Here is a 21,506-nt window from a genome sequence, read left to right as displayed (position 1 = left end):
AAGAAAGAGTATGTATGAAGAAGTTGACTTTGTTTTCCTAGCATTTAGACCTGCCACTTATGTGAAAAAAGAAGATCTGAGAGGAATTAAAAGACTTCACATAAGCAGGAGTGGAAGCAAGCTGATTAAACATATTCAAGTCCTTGGCAACCTTAAAAAAAATATTTCATTGGAATAACAGCTGCCTGTTTTCTGAGTGCCAGTGATGAGCATAAGGGAAAGGTGACAAAGAATAAGATTATTTCAAAGTGTCTTTGGATTGGCAAGTTTAGTCCATTGGGCTGCAGCTTATAAAATCACATACTTCATTTGTATTTTTTGAAATAAAACCCACTTATTCAACTCTGGATTTCCTGGTGCTAAAGAAAACAGGTTTTGTAAAGCTGCCTAAGAGCAACTTAAGAGTCAAATTCATAACAGGCCAAACTGAGGTTTTAGTTGCAAAAATTCATATTTAATCCAAATCACCCTTCTTAGAGTTTTACTCAGTTGTAGTCTGTGCAGAGTTAGTTGGTTCCTAATTAACCAGAGTTAGCCAAGGTTTTACAGCATAGGTATCCTCAATAAATGCATCTGCTTTATTTCTATCTCCAGGAAGAGAGAGTGACCATAATCTGTATTACAGCTAGTGATCAAGACTCTTGGCTCTGGGCCTTATTTATTTGCAATAGAGTCAAATACCTGTTGGGAGGATTTTTTCCCACTTTTTAAAAGATTCAACAATTGCAATATAAATGCATACTGAAATAAAAGTCCTTCATTCTTCCTGCATGGTTACTGTTTTGATCTCATTCTATGACCCATGTTTAGGTCAGTTACATGCTCCATGGTGCATTATAACTTCTTGGGTTCCACAGGATTTGCATTCTTTTCTGCACGATGGCCCAGAGGCTGGGAAGGCCATGGAACTTCCTCCCACTCCTCTCTAGTCCAGGTTTTACTAGCTAGTTAGGCAACTCTACAAGAGTGTGAGAGATATGGGTTTGAAATCTCTTCTTATGAAAGAGGCAAGGTGTGACAGGAGGCAAATATATGAGAGGGGGCAGCTATCAGCAGCTTCTGCTTTTACTTTTTTCTTAGAGGAAAAGTGACTATTCCTCAAGTGCCTGAACAGAGGAGGGAGTCTGGAGTGAAGTTCCTTTTGAGCAGTCCTTCCTCTGTGGTGCTGCACTGCTTACTTGAGATACTTTCCAAAGCATCTAGGCTCTGAACATACTAAATATCACTGAACAGCAACATGGCAATCTCCCAGAAGGGATGTTCTGTCTATTTATGATTTAGACAGGCATGTGTAGAAATACCTATGGTAGTTTTACTTTAGCTTTCTCACTCAAGCCCTACCAAGAACAAAGCAATGTTTATATGCACTTATGTAAAAGCTGAATAAATGTGTCTGTGGTTCTGGAAAAATCTTTGAGACACTTGTTGATTTAGTAGAAGATCAAAACCCAGATTATTTGAAACAGACTAGTTTTTAGTAAGGGAAAAATGTAAAGATAAGGACAGACTTCAGAGAAATACTAAAATGTAGTTGGAAAGGATCAAACTGGAATTATCATCAGGAGGACGAAAGAAATTATAAAGCAGAGAATGATAATGGAGTCACCAGCTAACAGGTGGAGGCTGGATGTGTCCTTCTAAAGAGCATAGCCACCAAAAGAGCTATTGAACAGCAGTGGGTAAAACAAGGGAAGCATTTGTATAGCCATATATATATGGGAGGTGATAAATATGCAAAGAAATTCTAGCAATTGAATTCAATACCACAGAGAATCTGTAATTAGGTGAATCACATTTTGTTAAGTACACAAAAAAAGAGCAGGGAATAAATTTAAAAAAATAATCCATTATGGAACAAACTGACTAAGCACAGAGAATTAATTACAGAGTGAACTAATGATGCAGAGAATTAATCACAAAGCAAGCTAGTGAGAGAGGGGGCAACTGAGGAGGTGGAGATAGGACAATAAAGAAGCCAAAAGTACCAGGTGCTCCTGGCTGACCTAAGTGGCCAAGTTTTAATCAAACAGGCTCCAATGGTACCTCCTGCTGGATTCTCTTGTGTGCTAAAAACACTGTGCTGCTTTGTGAAGTACATGGAGAAAGGGAGAAGGCAAAGGCTGGTTTTGGTCATATGAAAAAAAGATAAGCTCTACTCAGTCTCTTGATTTGTATTTAGCACTATGGCTGCAAACTGATACTATGATTAAGGGTTTTAATGTTCTATTTATTTTGATTATGCCAGAGAAAGTAACAAGGGCCTTGGAAAGACTTTTCTCTAACACACTTGAAGTTCTCCTTTTAAATGATCTGCCTTAATTAATGTTGTTTGAGCCCTGGCTATGCTTCTAATAATTCTCTCTAAATTTGTACATGCAGCATAAAATGCTTTCTCTAGTCTCTTGTCCACTGCCTACCCACACAAATTCTCATTTTCTTCTTCCAGCAGATAACCACACAATTTTAGGTCTGACACAAAGTTCACAAAATTTTGCAGAAGTTTTATCTAGACCCTCCTGTGAACTGCTTTAGACCACCTTCCATTTCTGTCCAGAGATAAAGAAGCTCCTTTTGTAGATCAGATGATAGGACTTGCATTCAGGGTGGTGAAATTCATTAGCTTCTCCTGAGGTGTGGTCCCCATGTAAATTTTATGGCTTGTATAGCTGTGGTCTGTCTAACTCATTAATACACTCAGTGTCCTGGAGCTGTTTGAATTTGAGGCTTAAAGTACCTTTCAAAAAATGATAGGTTCAAAAATACTCCCAAAAACATGGAGCCTAACTGTGTTATTATAATTTCCTGAAGTAACTAATGGTGTAGTTGCTACTATACCAACACTTATCTTGTATTTTAGACAGGAAGAAAGTAGTTTATTATCCCAAAATAAATCTTAATGAGTTATATTTATCTGTAAAATTAGATTAAGTTTTTAATGTAAACAAAAAGAATTTCTGTACTGATACTCCATTCTGTCATGGGACAGTATCTGTGACTTAGTGTTGCTGAAAAGGCAAATATCAAATCTGGTTGGATTTTTTTTTTCCTTTGTTGCTACACTGAATTCATGTCAGATTTTGTTTTCCCTTGATTTCATGCTACAGCCATTATATGACAAGACAGTTGCACTAAATGGACTTTGTTTAAAGTTTCATTATATGAGGAAAGAAATTGTGACACTTGCTATGATTACACAGACACAAGTAAGGATCATGAAAGTTTCCTTATAATCCTCTTCTAGTTATTCCACTCTTCTCAGTTATTTTTTAATCACAAAAAGCTGGAGATTCCCCAGTCTTTGCTTTGCTGCTTCAGTGAAATAAACATAAACGGCTCTCTAAAGGAAAAGCATGAGGTGACAGGGAAATTGGACTCTGTTTTTTCTCCAGAACTGGAGGATGGAGAAGGAAAGGGCTGCACCACTCGTGCTGGGAGGGAGGGAGGAGGGGATATGGGCCAGCAGTAGTTATTGCTTCACCCATCCTGAGCCTTTATATGGGTAGTGGGTTATTTAGGCTCTGGTATACACAAACAGGCTTGGCTTCTGGAGGTGGGAGAGTAGGGGCCAGCATAGCCATGACCTGCTGCCTCTGTTTTCAGAAACCAGCTGCTTAGGGAAAAAATTACCTTCTTCTCCTGCCCTGAGTTCTGTGGTCATGTGCACTAGTCCTGAATAACTCCTGAATGAGGATGGCAAATATTTTTAACAGAATTGCTTTTTAAATTTTTTTTTTTAAATATTTTCTTGTTTGGAATTTATTTATTTTTTATTTTTTATTTTTTATTTTTTATTTTTTATTTTTTATTTTTTATTTTTTATTTTAAGTTTGGAATGACTGTTCAGTGAAATATTTGAATATCAGATAGTTTGAAATCTGTCTTGTCTTTTCTGGTACATATGAGAAGTATTGCTAAAAGAAACATTAAAAATATGTTTGGTTTTTTTTTTTTGTTTTTTTTTTTTTTGGTTTGTTTGTTTTTTTTTGTTTGTTTGTTTTTTTTTTTGTTTTGGTTTTGTTTTGTTTTGTTTTTTGTTTTTCTGGTTTTTTCGGGTTTTTCTTGTTTTTTTTTTTTTATCTCCTTAGTCTACTAAATACCTTTATTTTAAGATTTCCAAGACGTCAAATTGCAGCAAGAAGAAAAAGGACTTCCTAAACTAGCTTATCAGAGGGGCAAGCTCACAAAGACACTGTGCTTGAAAGCTTGTTGACTTTTGTTATTGCTGGATATGTTCCTATATTTGTAACAAATCATTGGCCTGGGGTCAATGGCAATTCAGAGATCTTAATTTCTTCCACAAATAAAAAATAAGAGCTCCTGCCAGAACACTAGGAAGAACAACAGTTTTATTTGCAATTCTATAGAGTACACACATATTGTGTCCAGATAATCTTTCAAAACTCATAAATAGCTTATTACTGACCTTGTTGCTTTGGTACAGGCTCTACTTTATTGGCCTCTGCTTTCTGTCGTTCATTTGTTGTTTTATTTTCATCCTTAAAGAAAGAAAAAAAATACACAGGATTAGAAACTGTAGATTGTCATTGTTGAGAATTATAAGGGTGGTTGGATGTCTGCAACATTTCTGTAGGAATTTGGGAAAGCTGCCACACACTGACCATTGTTCCTGGGTGTTCTGTGTATTTCCAGATGGATTTGCCAAAGGAGTTATGATGAATACTGAAATCAAAAACTGATATCTTCACATCCTGGCTGCAAACCCAGTTGCTTGGCTTAGAGATCTGCTGCTGCCTGTTTGCAGAGCTGACTTGTTCAGTGCTGCCTCTCACAAACCAGGGTGCATCTCTGAGCTGGTCATGGTTCTGATTCTGCCTGAACCTCCTGTTGGGCTAACACATCTGGTATACTTTGACCTGCCTTGCCACAATGACAGATCTCAATCTCTACAAAATACTGAGATGGTATCAGCTTCACTGCAAAAAATTTACTTCCCCCCACACCTGCTGAATTAGATAATAAACAAATCCTTGTGTACCTGTACCATAGTCCATCTCAGCTTTATCAGTGGCCTTTGGCAGATGGAGTGAGATGTGCATGGGGAGTTCACAGTCCTACACAACAGCATTGTGTTAATCAAGCCCTTGAGTATTTGCTATCTCATACAGAATGAGTTTTCCTGGTGTGCAGCATGCTTATTAATAGAGAAGGATATTGGGTTGTATCAGCATATGGAAAAATTATTTGACATTAGGAACTTTCAGGTCTTCATACACTTTTTTTTTTCTTTCCTAGATTAGTGACCTTTTTTTGTTTGTGTTTCTGAGAATAAATTTGGTTTGTTTTTTTCTGTGAACATATTTGTGTTTTCCTGTCTGTTTCATTCAGAAAACTAGGCACTGAAGTTCTAATATACATATACATAGAAAACTAAATTATAATTTTTATGTATATATTTATATATATGTATATTAAAATTGCAATCAAAGTCTGTACATGCTCAAGGTTCTTGCATGATGTTCTGTTGTTAGGCTCCCTCCAAAAAGCATAAGTACATAAATTAGTGCATTAATTAGTATAGTTATCAGTTATCAGATATTATGTACCACCTTCTCTTTACTCTTTAGATGGTATCTCCTTGCAGGCAGCAAATGTCTTAATCCCTAATCCATTCATGTGCCTCCATGTTAGCAGAGTTTTGAAGGGTGTAAACTGATGGAGATACAATCTGAATGTTGCCCTGATGTGCAAAATTATCCTCACCAAAAGAGTAATCCTTGTCTCCAGTGAACTCTAAATAATTCTGTTTTGCTAGAGCACTTTGCCAAGTGAGATATCAGCCTGCACAGAATTAACCTGTCAATATTCAGGAGTTTCCTTCTTTTAAAACAGTATTTTATTGACACAAGAATACTGAACTATAAAAAAAGCATGAACAATGCCTGTAGATCTGCAGTATATAAAGGTTATAGAATATTCACGTTTTTACCATTTTTTGGTGGATGACAGCATGGATATGCCACTTACTTAAAATTGACTTTATAATGGAGGAGTTTTGATTGTTTCAATAATTGATTAATAACTCAGACTGATGCTAAAGAACCTTTCTCACTTCCCTAATTACTTGGGGAAACCATAAATTGTTGCCATAAAAGTTTTGATTATGTCAAGCTGGAAAAAACAAAACCAATTTTTAGGAAATTATTGGGAAAAGATAAAAATTCAAAGACAATAAGAAAAAGAGTACTTATCCTTTTGCTTCAGTGTAAAATATTTCATTAATTAAATAGAAAATAATTAATTAATTTTTACTATGAAGAAATACTATATAAAAATATAGACTGTAGACTAATATGACTTACTTTATTTTTCCAAGAGGATTTACATTATCAAAACCAAGCTGAAAAAGACTTATTTAAAAAGCTACTAAATTACTTTGTCTTTCCTGTGGTTAGGAAACAGGCTGATATCTACCTGCATGACGTTCTAATATTCAGAAAGGACACACTGACATTTCCTGCCAGAAGGAAACAAGATGCATAAAAATATATCATCATATGAAAAGCAGCAGTACCTGTATCTCTAATTCTCCATTTGCAATGTTGATCACGACCTCTCATAAGCCTGTACTATTTCAGGTTAGCCCTATTCAGAAAGCAGCTTTAAAAAGGAGAAAATTATATTTTCTTCATAAAGAGGAGGTAGTGGGGTGGAGGAGAATAGATATTTATTTCATTTTTCTAAATAAAGATTGATACCATATTCAGTAAGTATATTTGACATTCTAACCTTTGGCATTTACTTGCAGAAATACCTTCTAAACAAAAAGATAGTATTGACAAGTCTGTAATAGACTAGAAAAAAACCATACCTGGCCTGTTGATGCCTTTGGTGGTGGAGGAGCACCTTCATTCTTGTGATCTACTATCTCAGGTGCTAATTTTGGCCTAGAAAATATTGATCTTAGTTTTCTAAACATCTTGCCTCTTCAGCTCCCCTGAAGCCTCTCTGACTCCTTTACTGTGAACAGGTTTATAGCACGTGTTTTCTTGCCATCAGTAATCAAGCCAATTAGACAGTTAATCAGGTTTAGGTCTGATTAGTGCCTTAAAGAAATTTCTTGCACAGTCTATTTCAGTGACTTTTTTTTGTCATCATTAGCACCTTTTCTTTATATTTTGTAGAGCAAGTTATTTTTAATCTTGAAAGTTACACCATATACAGTTCCACTTTTCATGCAAAAAGTCAGAGTGATTTTTTTTCTTTTTAGAATAAACCACTGTCTAATCTTTTATGCATTGGATATTAAGCATTTAATTTATGTTTAGAGATAAGGTTTTGAGTTGTTAGCATATCTGTAGTTTAACCAGGAAATGAAAATATTTAATTAATAAATAACCAAAAATACAATACCTGATGTCTCAAAAGGTTTAATTTCTTTGCAGTCCTGTTCTATTTTTGAGTGAATGACAATAGAAGATCTTCTCTTGGGGTTTGTTTTAGCAACTTTATACCTTGTCTCATTCTTCTTATTTTAAAACATGAAAAAAAACCCCTGTTTTTCATTTTTTAATATGTATGCAATTTTTCCCATTTTAGCTAGAATTTTGATAAGAATAAGTGTTAGGTGAGTGAATACCCCATAAATTTAGTTAAATATAGTTTATAACTGGGACATGATATTAAGATTCCATAGGCTTTGGGTCATCCTGTATAAATCAGGTATGATTTAGTTTATAGGTAAATTCAGCTTTAAGTATGTCTAATGCCATGTAGATTAAGCTCCTGTTAGCAAGGATCTTTACAAATTAATTGTCTCTTTTTATCCCTATTTTCACTTTATGTATTACTAGTCTATGCCTTCATTTTGAGCTCTGAATTTGAGCTAACAGCTTACAATTGATTTATGCCCATCATCAAGGCATCAAGAAATACAGAAACCTTCTCCTCTGAGTTTTTCCTTAAATGGCACATTTAGCAATGGCATCAAAGTATTGAAAATGTCCCTCCTTGGGGTTTATCACTGGGCAAGGATGGTTTTCAATCCTTACTTTACCATAGAAGTAACTGTAAGAATGAACCAACAATATTCATTAATTTGGAAGATTTTTCCCTGCAATGACACTTATGAAGCAAACCTTATAATAATTTGCCAGACTTCAGTTTTGTAACTGAGAACCTTCCCCTGGGGTATGATTATTTCATAGCTGCTAGACACAGCAAGAGCTGAGAACCTCCCCTTTTTATTAGCCTCTATGACCTGACTTACTTTAAAAGCAATGCAATTCTTGCTAATCTTTCACCCTGGTTTAAAAATTAGTGTTTGAATGAGTAAATTATAAATTAATATCAAAAGTATTTTTTCACTTTTTTTTGCAGGTCTGGACAATAGGTAGTTTTTTTTCCTCTGAATGTGAATTTTTACATCTCCTTGCAACAAATAACCTTAGAAAACAAGTTTGTTTTCCATTTCCTATGTGAAATTTCAGTGGATTAAATTGACCAGTTCAGGAAACTTTAAAAAATAGCCACATACAAACCATATTTTAACACTGAGCCTTTTTGAGGGCAACTGTTTTCTCATTTAAAAAAAAATAATCTTAATTGTTAAAACCTTTTAGAATGGGTAGTTTTGTTCCTTGTTTATTAAAAATGGTAAAGTTCTACATTAAAACCATAATGCAATAAAATATATAGAGTTTATCTCTCATAAGAGAATGTATAACTCTTTTAAGAATTTCTGCAAAATTCTGCCCAGTCATTGTCACAAATGTGAAGCAATACATTTAAATGCTTTTAGTAAATATAATGTTTATGCTAGTATATAATTCATAATGAAGAGGCATGCAAAAGGCATGTAGCAGACATTAAAAGGAAAGTGCCATTGGGAATATGTCCATACTATGGACACCCACAGCTAATGAATGCTATATTTGCTTAGTCTGTGACTAGTTAAATGAATGTTCAAAATCCCTTCATATGATCTGACTTTGTAAATATGAGCAGATGACAACAAAACTTGTATTTTGATACCAACAGAGGTACAAATTCATGTCTGACCCTGGTAAAATGAGTAATCTGCTTCAGTGTATCCTTTTTCTTCTATGTGCAATTGCTCTTCAGGTATTTTTACCACACTTTGGACATGCTAAAAGCTTTTCAGGGAATTGAATACCATGATGCACTGTTAAGTAAGAAGATTAAGAGTGCAGCAGAAAAGGCTACAGGCTGTGTGCAGTTAGCTGCTTACCTACATGGCTTACTGGGTGCTTATTTATGGTAAACCCCAGAGGGTACAGAGAATTTCAAGCCTGCCTCATATATTCTCCAGCTACAGGAGGAGTATATCCTATATCTATTATTGATTTACCTCCTATCCTTTTTTTTTTTTTTTTTTTTTTTTTTTTAAGGAAATATCTATTTTCCAGTAATAAATGTGACATATGAAATGGCTTTTCAAACTTTTGATAAGATTTTTATTCAAATGATTGTATTTTTAATCTTAAGGAGTTTTATTCTTAAATCATAAGAATATACAAAAGGAAGCATGACTTCCTTTTCTGAGGAATTAGGAGAGTTGTTAATAGGAAGAGATTCCTTTATTTTATACTATTCTTTGAGGTGGTTTTGTTTGTTTTGGTCTTTTTTTTTGCTTGGAATTTGTAATGAAATGTTTGAAAGCACCATGAGTGCAGATTTAACTCCCAGTGTAGTTAATAGGCATAGAGTGAATTCCAAGGACTGATTTTCATTCCTCCAAAGGCAGTGTCAGTTGCTCCATTTGTTTGAATGTACAGATCAATAGATAACATTTGGAATTTTTATTTTGTATTAAGTCATATGTAACATTTAAAAAGATCAATGCCTGGGTTTCACTTCTGTTCAGATATTCCCATGATGCAAAATGTAGTGTGCAGATGCTTTTCAGAGGTATTTTTCTTGTCTTTGTGATTCAAGAATCTTGACAGCTAAGAGTAGCACATCTTTCTTTAGAGCTCTGTAATAGTAGTCAGACAAAAGCTGAGTCTAGCACTTTTCATAATTTTTGCTTCTTCACAGTGTAAGATTTGACAGTTTTCACTATTTTTGTGGATTAATGAAAATTAACAGTAATTTATCTGCCTTCCTTAATGCTGAGGTTTTTGTTAAAACACTTTGTCTATTTTTTTCCTCAGATAAAAATTGTTTTTGGAGCTCAGATTGTTCATATCTACTTATTGTCTTCTTTAAACAAATGTGATACTATCTTCTAATAAACTCTGCTTCAATAAAGAAAATTAATTCATGCTTTCAAAGAAAATATATCTCCTTAGGCATATTATCACAGTCATGACTAGATGCATTATAACTTTAGAATTTAGTGAGGTATCTCAAGAAATGACAAAGATTAATTTAGGATGATTCCTTCACCATTTTACTGTATCTAATTTTTGTGCTGATTCATAAGGCTTTTCATGTATTGCAGTTTATATGCTGGCACAAATCCTCTGCATCCTAGGTTTGAAGTGGTAATAGGTCTTATGGTCTGGAGGAATCTGAAAATACACAATAATCTTGATTGTTTTGGCCTTCAAGGAATGCAGACTTTCAAAATCAGTTTTATCTGTAAAATCTGATCATAGAATATATTCAGGTTACAACAAAAAAGAGATAGGAACACTTCTTTGGCAATATGCTGGAAAAATACAGAATGTTATTTCCTATTCCTTTTCACATTCCTCCATATAAAATTTCTTAGTTAAGCTGAGAACCATATCCTAGAGACTCATTTTCTAGAGCCTGCACCAGATCTTGGCTAGCTTTGGATATGATCATAGAATCATGCTATAATGTGATGTGGGGGTTGTAGGAGGTGACAAAATTGACTGTCTGCCTGCCAAAATTATAATAGCTAATGCCACTTTTTGCTAGTGACCTCTTTTGATAAAAGTGACATGTGAATCAAAGGAGTGGGATTTAAGACAGAAGAAAAATGCAAACCTCCTTATGTGTAGTTGACATTCTGCAGGCATAATAAATACTGAGGAAAGCTTCTTGTCTACTAGTAGAAGGTACACTTCCCTTAGCATGTCTGGCTTTTTTTTCTTTTTTTTTTTTTCCCTATCTTTTTGGCATCTCTTTTTCCCCTCAGAGAGAGGAAAAAAATAAAAAAAGAAAAAAAAAAAAAGTCACCACAAATAGATATTTATGTTTGTATTTCTTACATGTCCTTCTGGGCAGGCAGAATTTCTTTAGTGACATCATTGTCACTGCCTAAAATGTGACTCATCACATGAGAAAGCTTTATCTGCTAAGGTAGTGCTCAAAAGAGTATTTTTCACTTAAATGAGTATCCAAAATTAGTCTCTGGACCTAGAGCCAAGAAGGAATAGGCTTTCTAGAAAGGTAGCTGCAAATTCTGCTTGGAGGATTCTCAGTCAAGGCTATATCAGAAAGAATTGGGTGTCCTGCAACCCCTCTAGGAAGACCACATAACCTCAAACCAGCAAGTTAGGGTCTCTTCAAGTACCTTCATGGGTAAGCAGTACTTGCTTGGAATGTGTAAGAGGTCACTCTTGTGTCAGAAGCAGACAAAACCTAAAAAACAATGCTCTCATACCACATTCAGCCATTCAGTAACCTTACACTGCTGAGGTCATAGTCCCCTTTCTGTTCCTGTTTTTCATCTCCATGAAGAAGAATAGATTGCTATAAAAGGAAACAAATTCTCTGCCACAACATTTAGATGGGAAATTGCCTGTATGTGGTCTGCTGGATATTTCCCAGGGGAAAACCTCTGTGCATAAGGCACTTCAAGGGAGACTGAAGTAGTTCAAAATATGAAGTTCAAGTGCTAGAGTTTCTCAAAATATGCTTGTGGTGGTTTAAAACCCAGTGGGAACATTAGACCCACTCAAGCTGCCCCCTTTCCTCCCTTCCAATAGTGGATGAAGCACTTTGAGAGAGTAGAAAATGGAATCACAATTTGCTAAAAAATTGCAATAACCACATAAATACGAATAACAAAATGTGCAGAAGAGAGAGTGTTTTTCCCACAGAAAGGTATTTACCACTGAACAAACAAAAATGCATCCTGAAGACAGTGCCTGGTGTGGTTTTCCCAAAGGCAAAAATGAAGACTGGGCTCTGCTGAAAGCATGCCAAGAAGTTATAGGTATAGAATTAAACAGTGCCAGAAACTGTACAAGGAACCCTTGTCTCTCTAAAAGTGATGATGTGAGGTGAGCTCAAACATCATTCTCTACTGTTAAATTTATTTTTTTTTTGAGAATCCATACTGCACTTGTTTACAGTAGGAAAGTTGACAAGGGCTCCTTTGCTGGATGTCTTCAGTAGGAAGCCCCAGGAGGAAAATAGGGAGGGGAGACAACCTTTTCCTTTGAAAGGTCTGACTCCTGGGCTGGAGCCTGCCTTTCAGTGTGGAGCTGCATGGACTGCCTTTGCACCAAATCTAAAAATCTTTTCCTGAAAACTACTGGACAAGTAGTTTTTTTCTGCCTGAAGGGTATTTACATCAAGAGTTAGAAAATTAAGTCACTTTGGTAAAATTATTTTCCCTCAAATGCTAGTAAGAGCAGTAAGATCTCTGGACTGTGCAAATACACACTAAAATAGTAGGCTGTCAAAAATTTCAGTAAAATGCCAAGACTCCCAAAAAATGTGGTTTTGCTGCTTTGTTTTCAAGCCTTATAAAACAGCATTAATTTGGAATGCTACTTGTTAAAAAATTTGATATTATGATGTTGGTTTTAGAAGCACTGCCTTACATGTATATTTATAGTCAAATAAAAATGCAAGGGTTGTTTTCTAGTAACTATATTAATGTGATTTCACATCAGACTAGTGGGTTATCATTTACTTATTTAACCACTGATCATTGCTTCTCTTATGTATAATACCGTGCATAACAAGGATGGTAGAGTGGTAGAAAAAGATTTAATTCCCTTAAATAAAACTCTAAGAAAACATTGGGTGAGTTTGTCTTTCACATGTGTGAGCACATCAGGAATAGGAAACTTCATTGTACATGAGAAAAAGAGATATTCTTGAACCACAACTGGATCTCAAATTTTGATAAGGTTTAAGTCCAAATCCTTCATTTTGGAATTCAAAACCATCTAATATGAGGGGGAAAAGGAGCCCCCATTAAAAAAAAGGAATTTTTTCTTTAAAAAAAATCATGACACAAAAGCAAAAATCCACAACCAACCAGCCAACCAAACACAAAAAAAAAAAATCAAACCAATGAACGAAGTGTCTTTTGCTCAGAATATTTGCAATATATAATCTCATTCTTGGTGCCAGGTTTGTGTCCAATATCATCTCAACATTCTGCAGTTATATTCTCATATAGGAGTAAGGTGGGAGTGGAGAGGAAGAGGAAAGGAAATATTTTCTTACAATGAAAAATATCTTAAGGTGATCAGATTAGAATTGCAATTTCATGTTCAATATTTTTGGGCTTTTGATTATTCCCTTTCTAATAAAAATGAGAAGTTTAAAAACCAGAAGCAAATATGATAATTTAGGTGATGCAGTACCACTACTTTTTTTTTCTTAAGCGTACTTTATTTCTCAGTTACTTTAGTTATAAAAGCTCACATACTTTCTTGAAGAGGGACTGTAGAGATGATGACATGGCATAATTTAGATGAAAAAGGACCCAGAGATGCAAGACAGGTACCTGTGGGGAAGAGCAGAAATAAATCTGGAGGAAAAACATCTGTGTCCACTGTCTTGCAAGCAAATGATTGCTGTGGGGAGAGGAGGAAGAGAGGGTGATACATTTAGGATCCTTCATGCCAGAAATGTTAACACTTGTGTATGTGAACACTTCCATCCGAGGGAAATGGAAATAGAAATTTGGTTATTGCAAATTGCATCTCTTCTGGGAAGCTGAAATTCATAGTGCTATCAAAAGAAGAAAAACTCTCAGAAGTGTGTAATGTATTCCTCTAAACACATCATATTTTCTCTGTGCTCTCAGAGCATCCTATTCCCACTGCAGTGGTGCTAAGCCTTATGTTTCTGCTAACATAAATATTTAAAGCATGCCACCAACACAAACTACCTCATCTAGTCAACAACATGGCAACAAACTGCAAACTGAGTACTGCAAAAACAGTGCCTTAGCAGGGAAAAAACCCAGCACCTTAAACATGGAGGTACATTGATATAACTGATAAAACATTGAGCTGGGACTTACCCCAGTCTCAGCCAGTTCACCAAACATTTACATTTTTCCTTTGAGTACTTTCCTTTCCTTAAAAGTAGCTGCTGTCTGAGGAGGCCTTCCCTGTCCTGCAGAGATAAGACCAATTCATATTTTTTTAAATTCTAGCTCTTTTTTTGCACCTTTTAGAGTTTTCATGATTGATAAATAAGTTGTTTGGATGGGGAAGCCTCTGGTGGAAGGAATAGGAGTTCTTGCTATTTTTAATTCATTATTAATGGTAGTTAACACTACAGTTCCCTCTGATGAGATAGTGCATTATGAAAACATTCTCATTAGGAAATATTAACTCTTTGTGTAAGTAGCTTGGCTCAGAAAAGTGTCTAACATAATTAAACTGTTCCAATTGCTGTATTGGCTTCTGCTTTCTCTTTTCCTCTTCTTTTAAAAGGGAGCAGTGAGAATATTTTAATGTAATTATCTAGTCTGTTCCATCATAAGCTTAAAACCAGGACTTGTCTTTGGTTCTGACCTCTGAAAGAAAAGGGATTCAAACTCACAGTTCCCACTCTTCTGCAATACTAAACTGACCTTTAGTAAAGATGAAAAGAATTATCTCAACATCTGCTGCTGAATCAGTATAGCTGCATCTATTATAACACAAAGATTAGAAGGAGAACCAGAGCAAGTGTTAGCCCTGCACTTCCATCATTTGGGAAGCACAGAGCAGATTGGTAACTTTCCTTGTAGAGATGGGAAATTCTATATAAATACTTTCATTTCCACTTATGGATAAAATATGTAAAACTTGTAGGAGTGAAAATCAAATGGAAAATTCTCTGAATAAGCTTTGACTCTAGACTAGTCATGACCTGACTGGCCTGCAGTTCAGCAGGCTCTGGTGTTAATGATGGACTTGATTTAGAAACTCATTTGATTCAGTAATAAAAGGCAGAAGAGTAATGGCTCCATAAGCAAGCCAGGCTACATTTCTAGTTTCTCCTGGACCTCTCTTTTGCAAGTCTAACATTCATTATACTTCTGATAAAATGTGATCAGCTCCAAGGGAAGCAGTAGAGGCTGCTAGAGACACTCCCATTGTACAGTGAGATAGATTTGAAAAGAAGGGTATTGCATGGCAAAATAGTCCTTTATTGGCTTGATTGACCTATTCTATTCACTTAATGATTGCAGGAATTGTTTTACTTATGTTTAGGTAATGCTAGGAAGAATTCATATTCCCATTTTACTAATATTGTTGGGGGGCAATATGAATGAAAAGGTGTTCTGTATTTGCAAATTTTAAATTAATAGGTTGTTACTTGTACATCCTCTCCTAATGAAAAATAATTCATAGAATTGTGACATTTCCATAAATGAGATAAGAAAATCCTCCATCTGTTGAGCCTTCTAATCACAACAATATATTAAAACTTGCTTGATTTCTCTTCATTGTAGTTCATTATCTCTTTAACCTCAATATTCTCACCTCTCCACAATGGCATTTTTCATTAGTTTTAATGTTACCTCTACACAGCTGTCAGATAACTTAAGGAGAAGGGTAGTTTAACTTCCTTTAACTCAATGTGCTGAAGCAAGCTTGCACCCATTAGAAACATGTCTCTCTCCTGTGTCCCTACATGCCACTGGAATGGCTCTTGTAGGCACACAGCAGTTGTGAAAGACAGTTCCTTGTGCTAGTGATTCTTCTACTTGCCATCATCTGTCATGATTTTGGATCCTGGTCTCCTGGGATAAGTGCATATGGGTAACTTTTTAAAAAGTAAATTCCTGCACTGAAATTGCAAGTGGAAAAAAAAAAAAGATGCAATTAGTTTTCTGTTTAAAGTTCACCATGTCCATAAGTCTTTGAAAAACTGTGTCTTAAGTATTAGGAGTTCTTAGACTGCAGTAGTGTGTGCTGGACAGAAACCTAGACAAAGAGATTCTAAAGGTGATATAATATATTTGGTGCTAAAATGCAATAAAATGTTTGCTTTTCTAAGTCACTAGTACTTCTACTTAAGGAGGAAAAAAAACTTCTAAAGAACACCTGAAGAATTTAAGGGAATGGTTAAAATGGAGCACTTCTTTTTCCCCTCCTGCATTTGGCTTTACTAATATATTTGATATCAGATTTAAGCTAGTTCTTGGAAAAATGAAAGTTCTCGCAGTTTGGGAAAATAAATTTATTTAGTATTTAAAAGCTCAATCAGTCCTGTACAAGCTGGAAAAAAAGCCATTTCCTTTCTGTTATAGATTTAGCTTGGTTATGGCTCTCACTGCTACAAAACTGCCATTTCTTATTCAGATAAAATATGACTTTTTTTTCTCTCCCCAGCCATTAATCAAAAGCACTAGTAAGTTAATGATTAAGCAGCTTATGAAGAGCAGTAAATTTTATCAGGGAGAGAGAAGATTTATATTTCTCTTTAAAATTATAGTTTTTCCAGTTATAGAGCAGCAGACCAGTAGTTGCTTTTCCTTCAGATGAAATACTGGAAAAGTTCTTAGTTATAACTTTCCTGTTTGTCTATACATCTCTGCTTTTTCTTTAGCAAAGACCTTTATTTAAGGGCACCCAACTGATAGAGAGACTAGAAACTGAGTGCCAGGGTAATTTCATTCTTCTACTTCCTTCTATGTGCATGCATAAGGAGAAAATGGAGGATGGCATCTGTTCATACCTCCAGTTACCCATGTCTTTTGCATCCTCATCCCCTTTGTATTGTGAGGAACATATTTCTTCACTGGATTACCAAAGCTTACCCCATTTTCATCCCTAACTTAATGTCAACACAGAAAACCCATGAGTCTTGCTGTCAGCCACATAGGTGTTAATTTTTGCTTGCATAGTGATCTGAAATTTCTTTCTTTCTCTTTTCCATTTCACAAAATATCTCCTTAACCTTCTGATTTGCCTCTTCAGCTTGTTTAAAATCACTAAACTTTATATTCTTCCTGGGGTATTTCATGCTGGTTCCTTCCTACCATGCCAGTATCAGAGAATCCTGAGATCCAGGATCACTTTCTTCTGAGACCACAAGACCTGCTCCTCCTGTCAGAGCTCCAATGCTGTGGCCTGCTTAAAAATCACACCAGATGTTACAGCAGGTCTCTTTCTCACTCTTTTCATGTTAATCTTCTATAATCTTTTGCTCAGTCAAATCTGTCAGAGAGAAAGCAGCCTGCACAAGCTGATGGTTGTGCTCTTTTGGAATATCAACTGGTGCTCTATTAGCAAGAGCAGTGGAAAATTCTAATAGTAAGTGGAGCTTCTTGAACCACTGATGCACAAAGCAAATCACAGTCAGAGCTATTCAGCTACGTTTTTGGATAAGAAATTCATTTAGACCATGCAAGGGATAACAATGGTCTTATGGACAGATATGTTTTTTCTGATAATTAAGCAAAATTGGTTTGTAGACCACAAGTTGAAAAGTCCTGCTGTTTAGCAATACACACATTGAGCAGTTTTGAAGGTAGTGCTACAGCCAGCCCCAGCAAAAGACTGAGTGGATCCTTTCCATGTCAGCAATTTAGAGTGCTCTATTCTTTGATGAGAGCTAAGTGTTAGATCTGTAAAGAGGTTTCATTGCTTACCTCCCTTTCAGGTCAATAAATACTGAATGGCCATTCAGTGTAAGACACACAAAAACATCTTGCATGATTGTAATCCTTAATGCTTAGGGACCAGGTCTGGTGAATTTACAACCAAATGCTACAGATTTAGAGCTTCCTGCTGCACCCTCTACTCTCCTGATGAATACTACTTAAAACTCTTCATGTATTAATATATTCCAGTAGATAATGTTGTATGAGAAGGCACCTGTTGTGTCATCAAGGTTTGCTTTCTTATTAGAGTTTATGGGTATGTATTGCAGTCTTCTGGAAATTAAACTCCATCTTAAACATTAGTAAAACTCTAAGTTTACACTCCTGTTTCGAGGTTTTTCTGAGAAGCTATGTAGACTGTAGTTAAATTACTAATTTGCCTGTTATTTTTTGCAAATAACCTATCTCTGCTTTCAGCACTGCTCCTGCTTTAGTAGTGCCTGCAAACACAAGTGATGGGAAAATTATCAGATAATTGCACCACTGTCAGCTGGACAAGCATGTACTTTTTTCATATACTCTCAGCTGTCTGTATTTTGATAGACAAAAGAGGTCAACCCCTTGCCCCCCCAAAATATTTTCCAAGTGTGCAGTATGATCCTGGACTCACTGGAGAAGCAGCTTGTTTGTTAATGTAATGTCTTTACAGTTTCTTTTAATATAGACTGAAAATCACATTTTGTGGTTTCTAAGTGAAATAAGTATCTCATACAGAATATGCAAACATGTAAATATAGATGTTTCTGAAGCTTTTTTTAAATAGGAGCAAGCAGGTTTTGCTGCACTGCTATGTGACACAAAAACATGAGATAAAGACATCCTACAGGATGAGTGACACAGGGGAGTTTATGCATTCCCATTAGATTCCACAGCCTAATTGCATGCAAAGCTAAAATGGCTTTGAGATGCTTACTGCCTACAGAATCTGATAAGAAACTGCTCTTCCTTAATAGAAAAATACAGTAACCTCAGCCACCTACTATGCTCTAGATTTTGATAAATCAGGCTCCAATTAATCTGTCATTTTCTTGCCAACTCTTTTTGTTTTATTAATTGTTTCTTAATCCTGTTTTATATTTTATTTGCTCTATTTATGCTGATTTACTCTCTGTCTCACACTTGTCCAATGAATTTAAAAATTAAAAAGTGGAAAAGAATTTTATTTGACAATAAACACTGTATTAAAAACTCTATATGGACATCTAAATGTAACATGTTTATTCTCATATCTTTGCTTTGTCTTAAAGCAGAGACTGAGATTCATTCCAACTATCTGAAGGGGGAGCAGTAGGATTCTTGAAGGGAGATTAGGCTCGTTTATGCCTTTCTTCTCACAACATTACGAAAAGCATCAGGACAAATGAATTCTTGAGCTGGACAATGCAGATGAGTGTCTGACATGGTCTCTTAGAGGTCTTGTAGCAAAGCCACAAGAATTTAAATATAGAGATTTCTTTTCTAACAGATGGACAAATTTTGATCAGTGATGCATGTTAACTCTATAATGTCATAGCACAGAAGGCATGATACTGCCACAGCACTCAAGGATGAGAGTGCCCTTCTCTCTTTCCTTCTCATCTTGGAATATGCCCAGCTTTTCTGTGTTCTGGACTGAGTCACCAACTCCTGCTCTTAGCACAATTTGCAGTGTAGAGTTTTCCTGCACCATCATTTTCTGTCTTTTTCTTTCTGTACAATGGAAGACCACAGTTGCTCTTCAGTATTTTTCTATCCTAAAAAAGGTAATTAAAAGAATAACTTGGAGGGGTGGATGGGGTGAGGTGTCTGTGTTTTTCCTGTGCTTTCATTTGGAAAAAGGCAGATTGTTAATCACAGAACCACAGAATGGCCTAGGCTGGAAGGAATGTTATGATCATATAATTCCAAACATTTGCCATAATCAGGGATGTCTTTCACTAGGCCAGCTTGCTCAAAGCTCCCTCCAACTTGGTCTTACACTTCCAGGAACGGGGCATCCACAGCATCTCTGGTCAGCTTGTTCCAGTGTCCCATCCCTCTGACCATCTTCACAGCCCTCATCTGGACTTTCTGCAGCCAGTCCACCTCCTGCTGGTCACATTTCTTTTGGTGCAGGGTACAGCTGGCTTTCTGGGCTCATGCCTGTGATGCCAAGGCATCTCAAACTTCTATTCAACCAGCATCTCCCAGTTCTTTTGCCCAGCCTCTATTTCTGATTGGATTGCCCCAACCCAGGTGCAAGACCTTGCATCTGGCCTTGTTGAACTTCATTGGAGTCTCACAGGCTCACGTCTCAAGCTTGTCAAAATCCTCTGGATGCATCCATTCCTTCTGGGATGTTGACCTCACCTCTCAACTTGGTGTTTTTGGTGAACTTGCTGAGGGTGTGCTCAGTCCCACTGACCATGTTCCCAATAGGTCCCAATACCAACCCATGAGGAATGCCACTTTTGGGAGGAATGGGTTAAAAGTGGAAGAATGGTGAGGAGGATGCTAGATTTGCTTAAGTGGCCATGCTGCTGGGAAGGCACAGAGAATAAGGGTGTGGGAAAGCCCATACTTTATGCCTATTGCTGTTTCTCTGTCTGTTTTGAGAAACAGGATTTCTGTGTAGAGATAATGTAGGAGTTCTGAGAGACTTGGAGGCATTCTCATGGACATGCATGAGCTCTCTAATCTGGGAGAAAGAAGATCAAAACTCAGAGATCATAAAAAGCACAAGGGAGGTCACAGCATGTTGGCAATTACATTTGAGGAACTGGTGCAAAGGGCAGCCCTGCCTTTTGCTGGGCTGGACTAAACCTGGTGGGGCCTGTGTTCCCTCTTGTGTCTCTGCCTGGGTGTTGCTTAAAGATCCTCTCTTCAACAAGGTAAGGAAATAAATGCACTCTTTACATTTCAGCAGTGGTTTTGGGGTTGTTGTGGCTTCCTGCTTGTCAACTCACACAGCCACTCATCACTGTTCTCTGCTTTGACATTGAGCTCTTGACCACAACTCTTTGAAAGTGACCACCCAGTCAGTTCCTTATCCACCAGTTGGTCAATCTATCAAATGTAAATTCACATCTTTCCAGATTAGAGAAAAATTGACAGTTCAGGACAGTGTCAAATTCTTTACACAACTCCAGGTGGATCACATCCATTTCTTTTCTCTTATCCAAATCCACAACCCCATCATAGAATACCACTAAATTTCTCAGTAGCAATTTACCCTTAGAGTTACTGTCACCAGTCACCTCTTTATTTCCCATCTCCCTTAGCATAGCTTCAAGGGCAGTTTGCTCCATAAACTTTCTGCGAATGGAGGTGAGACTGAACAGCCTCTAGTTCCCTGCATCTTCCTTTCCTTCTGTAGACAGAAGAAATCCAAAAATGACTGCTAACTTCAGATGTTAGGTTGCATCTAAAGATTAATCTAAAGAATTATTATACTCTGGATGCTAGACATGGTTACTGGATATATGCAGTATGAACGGGGGGAAAATGTTGGATTATGATCTATCAGAAAAGTTGTTAAAATTGAATTTTAGTGCTTCAAGGAGGTGGATCTGTTCCATGTTATGATGGCAAGGCTGTGGATCAGGATTGAGAGCACATTAGATGATTGAGTTTGCTGGGCTTGCATTGTGGATAAATGGAAGGGTTGTGGCTGTTTCTGGGACATTCCGGGACATTCTCTCTCCTTGCTCCTCCATCTTAGATGACTGCTTCTTCAGCTTATGTGGCTCTCAATTGGCTATCTGCCTTAGACTCCCAAAATATGATTGTCTGTAACATGAGC

General features: G+C 36.4%; 1 protein-coding gene across 1 annotated transcript in view; it reads right to left on the bottom strand.

The window, feature by feature from the left end:
• CNGB3 (cyclic nucleotide gated channel subunit beta 3) overlaps positions 1-6,937 on the bottom strand; it is a 57,488-nt gene extending 50,551 nt beyond the window's left edge. Inside the window, exons 1-2 of the mRNA XM_056485239.1 lie at positions 6,830-6,937; positions 4,424-4,496 (exon numbers count right to left, since the gene is read on the bottom strand). Coding sequence (XP_056341214.1) covers positions 4,424-4,496; positions 6,830-6,937 — 181 coding nt within the window. The remainder of the gene's footprint in view (positions 1-4,423; positions 4,497-6,829) is intronic.
• Positions 6,938-21,506: the final 14,569 nt, after the last annotated feature.

Source organism: Oenanthe melanoleuca, chromosome 2 (assembly GCF_029582105.1).
Source record: "Oenanthe melanoleuca isolate GR-GAL-2019-014 chromosome 2, OMel1.0, whole genome shotgun sequence".
Lineage (NCBI taxonomy): Eukaryota > Metazoa > Chordata > Aves > Passeriformes > Muscicapidae > Oenanthe > Oenanthe melanoleuca.
This window is presented reverse-complemented; position numbering and strand designations above follow the sequence as displayed.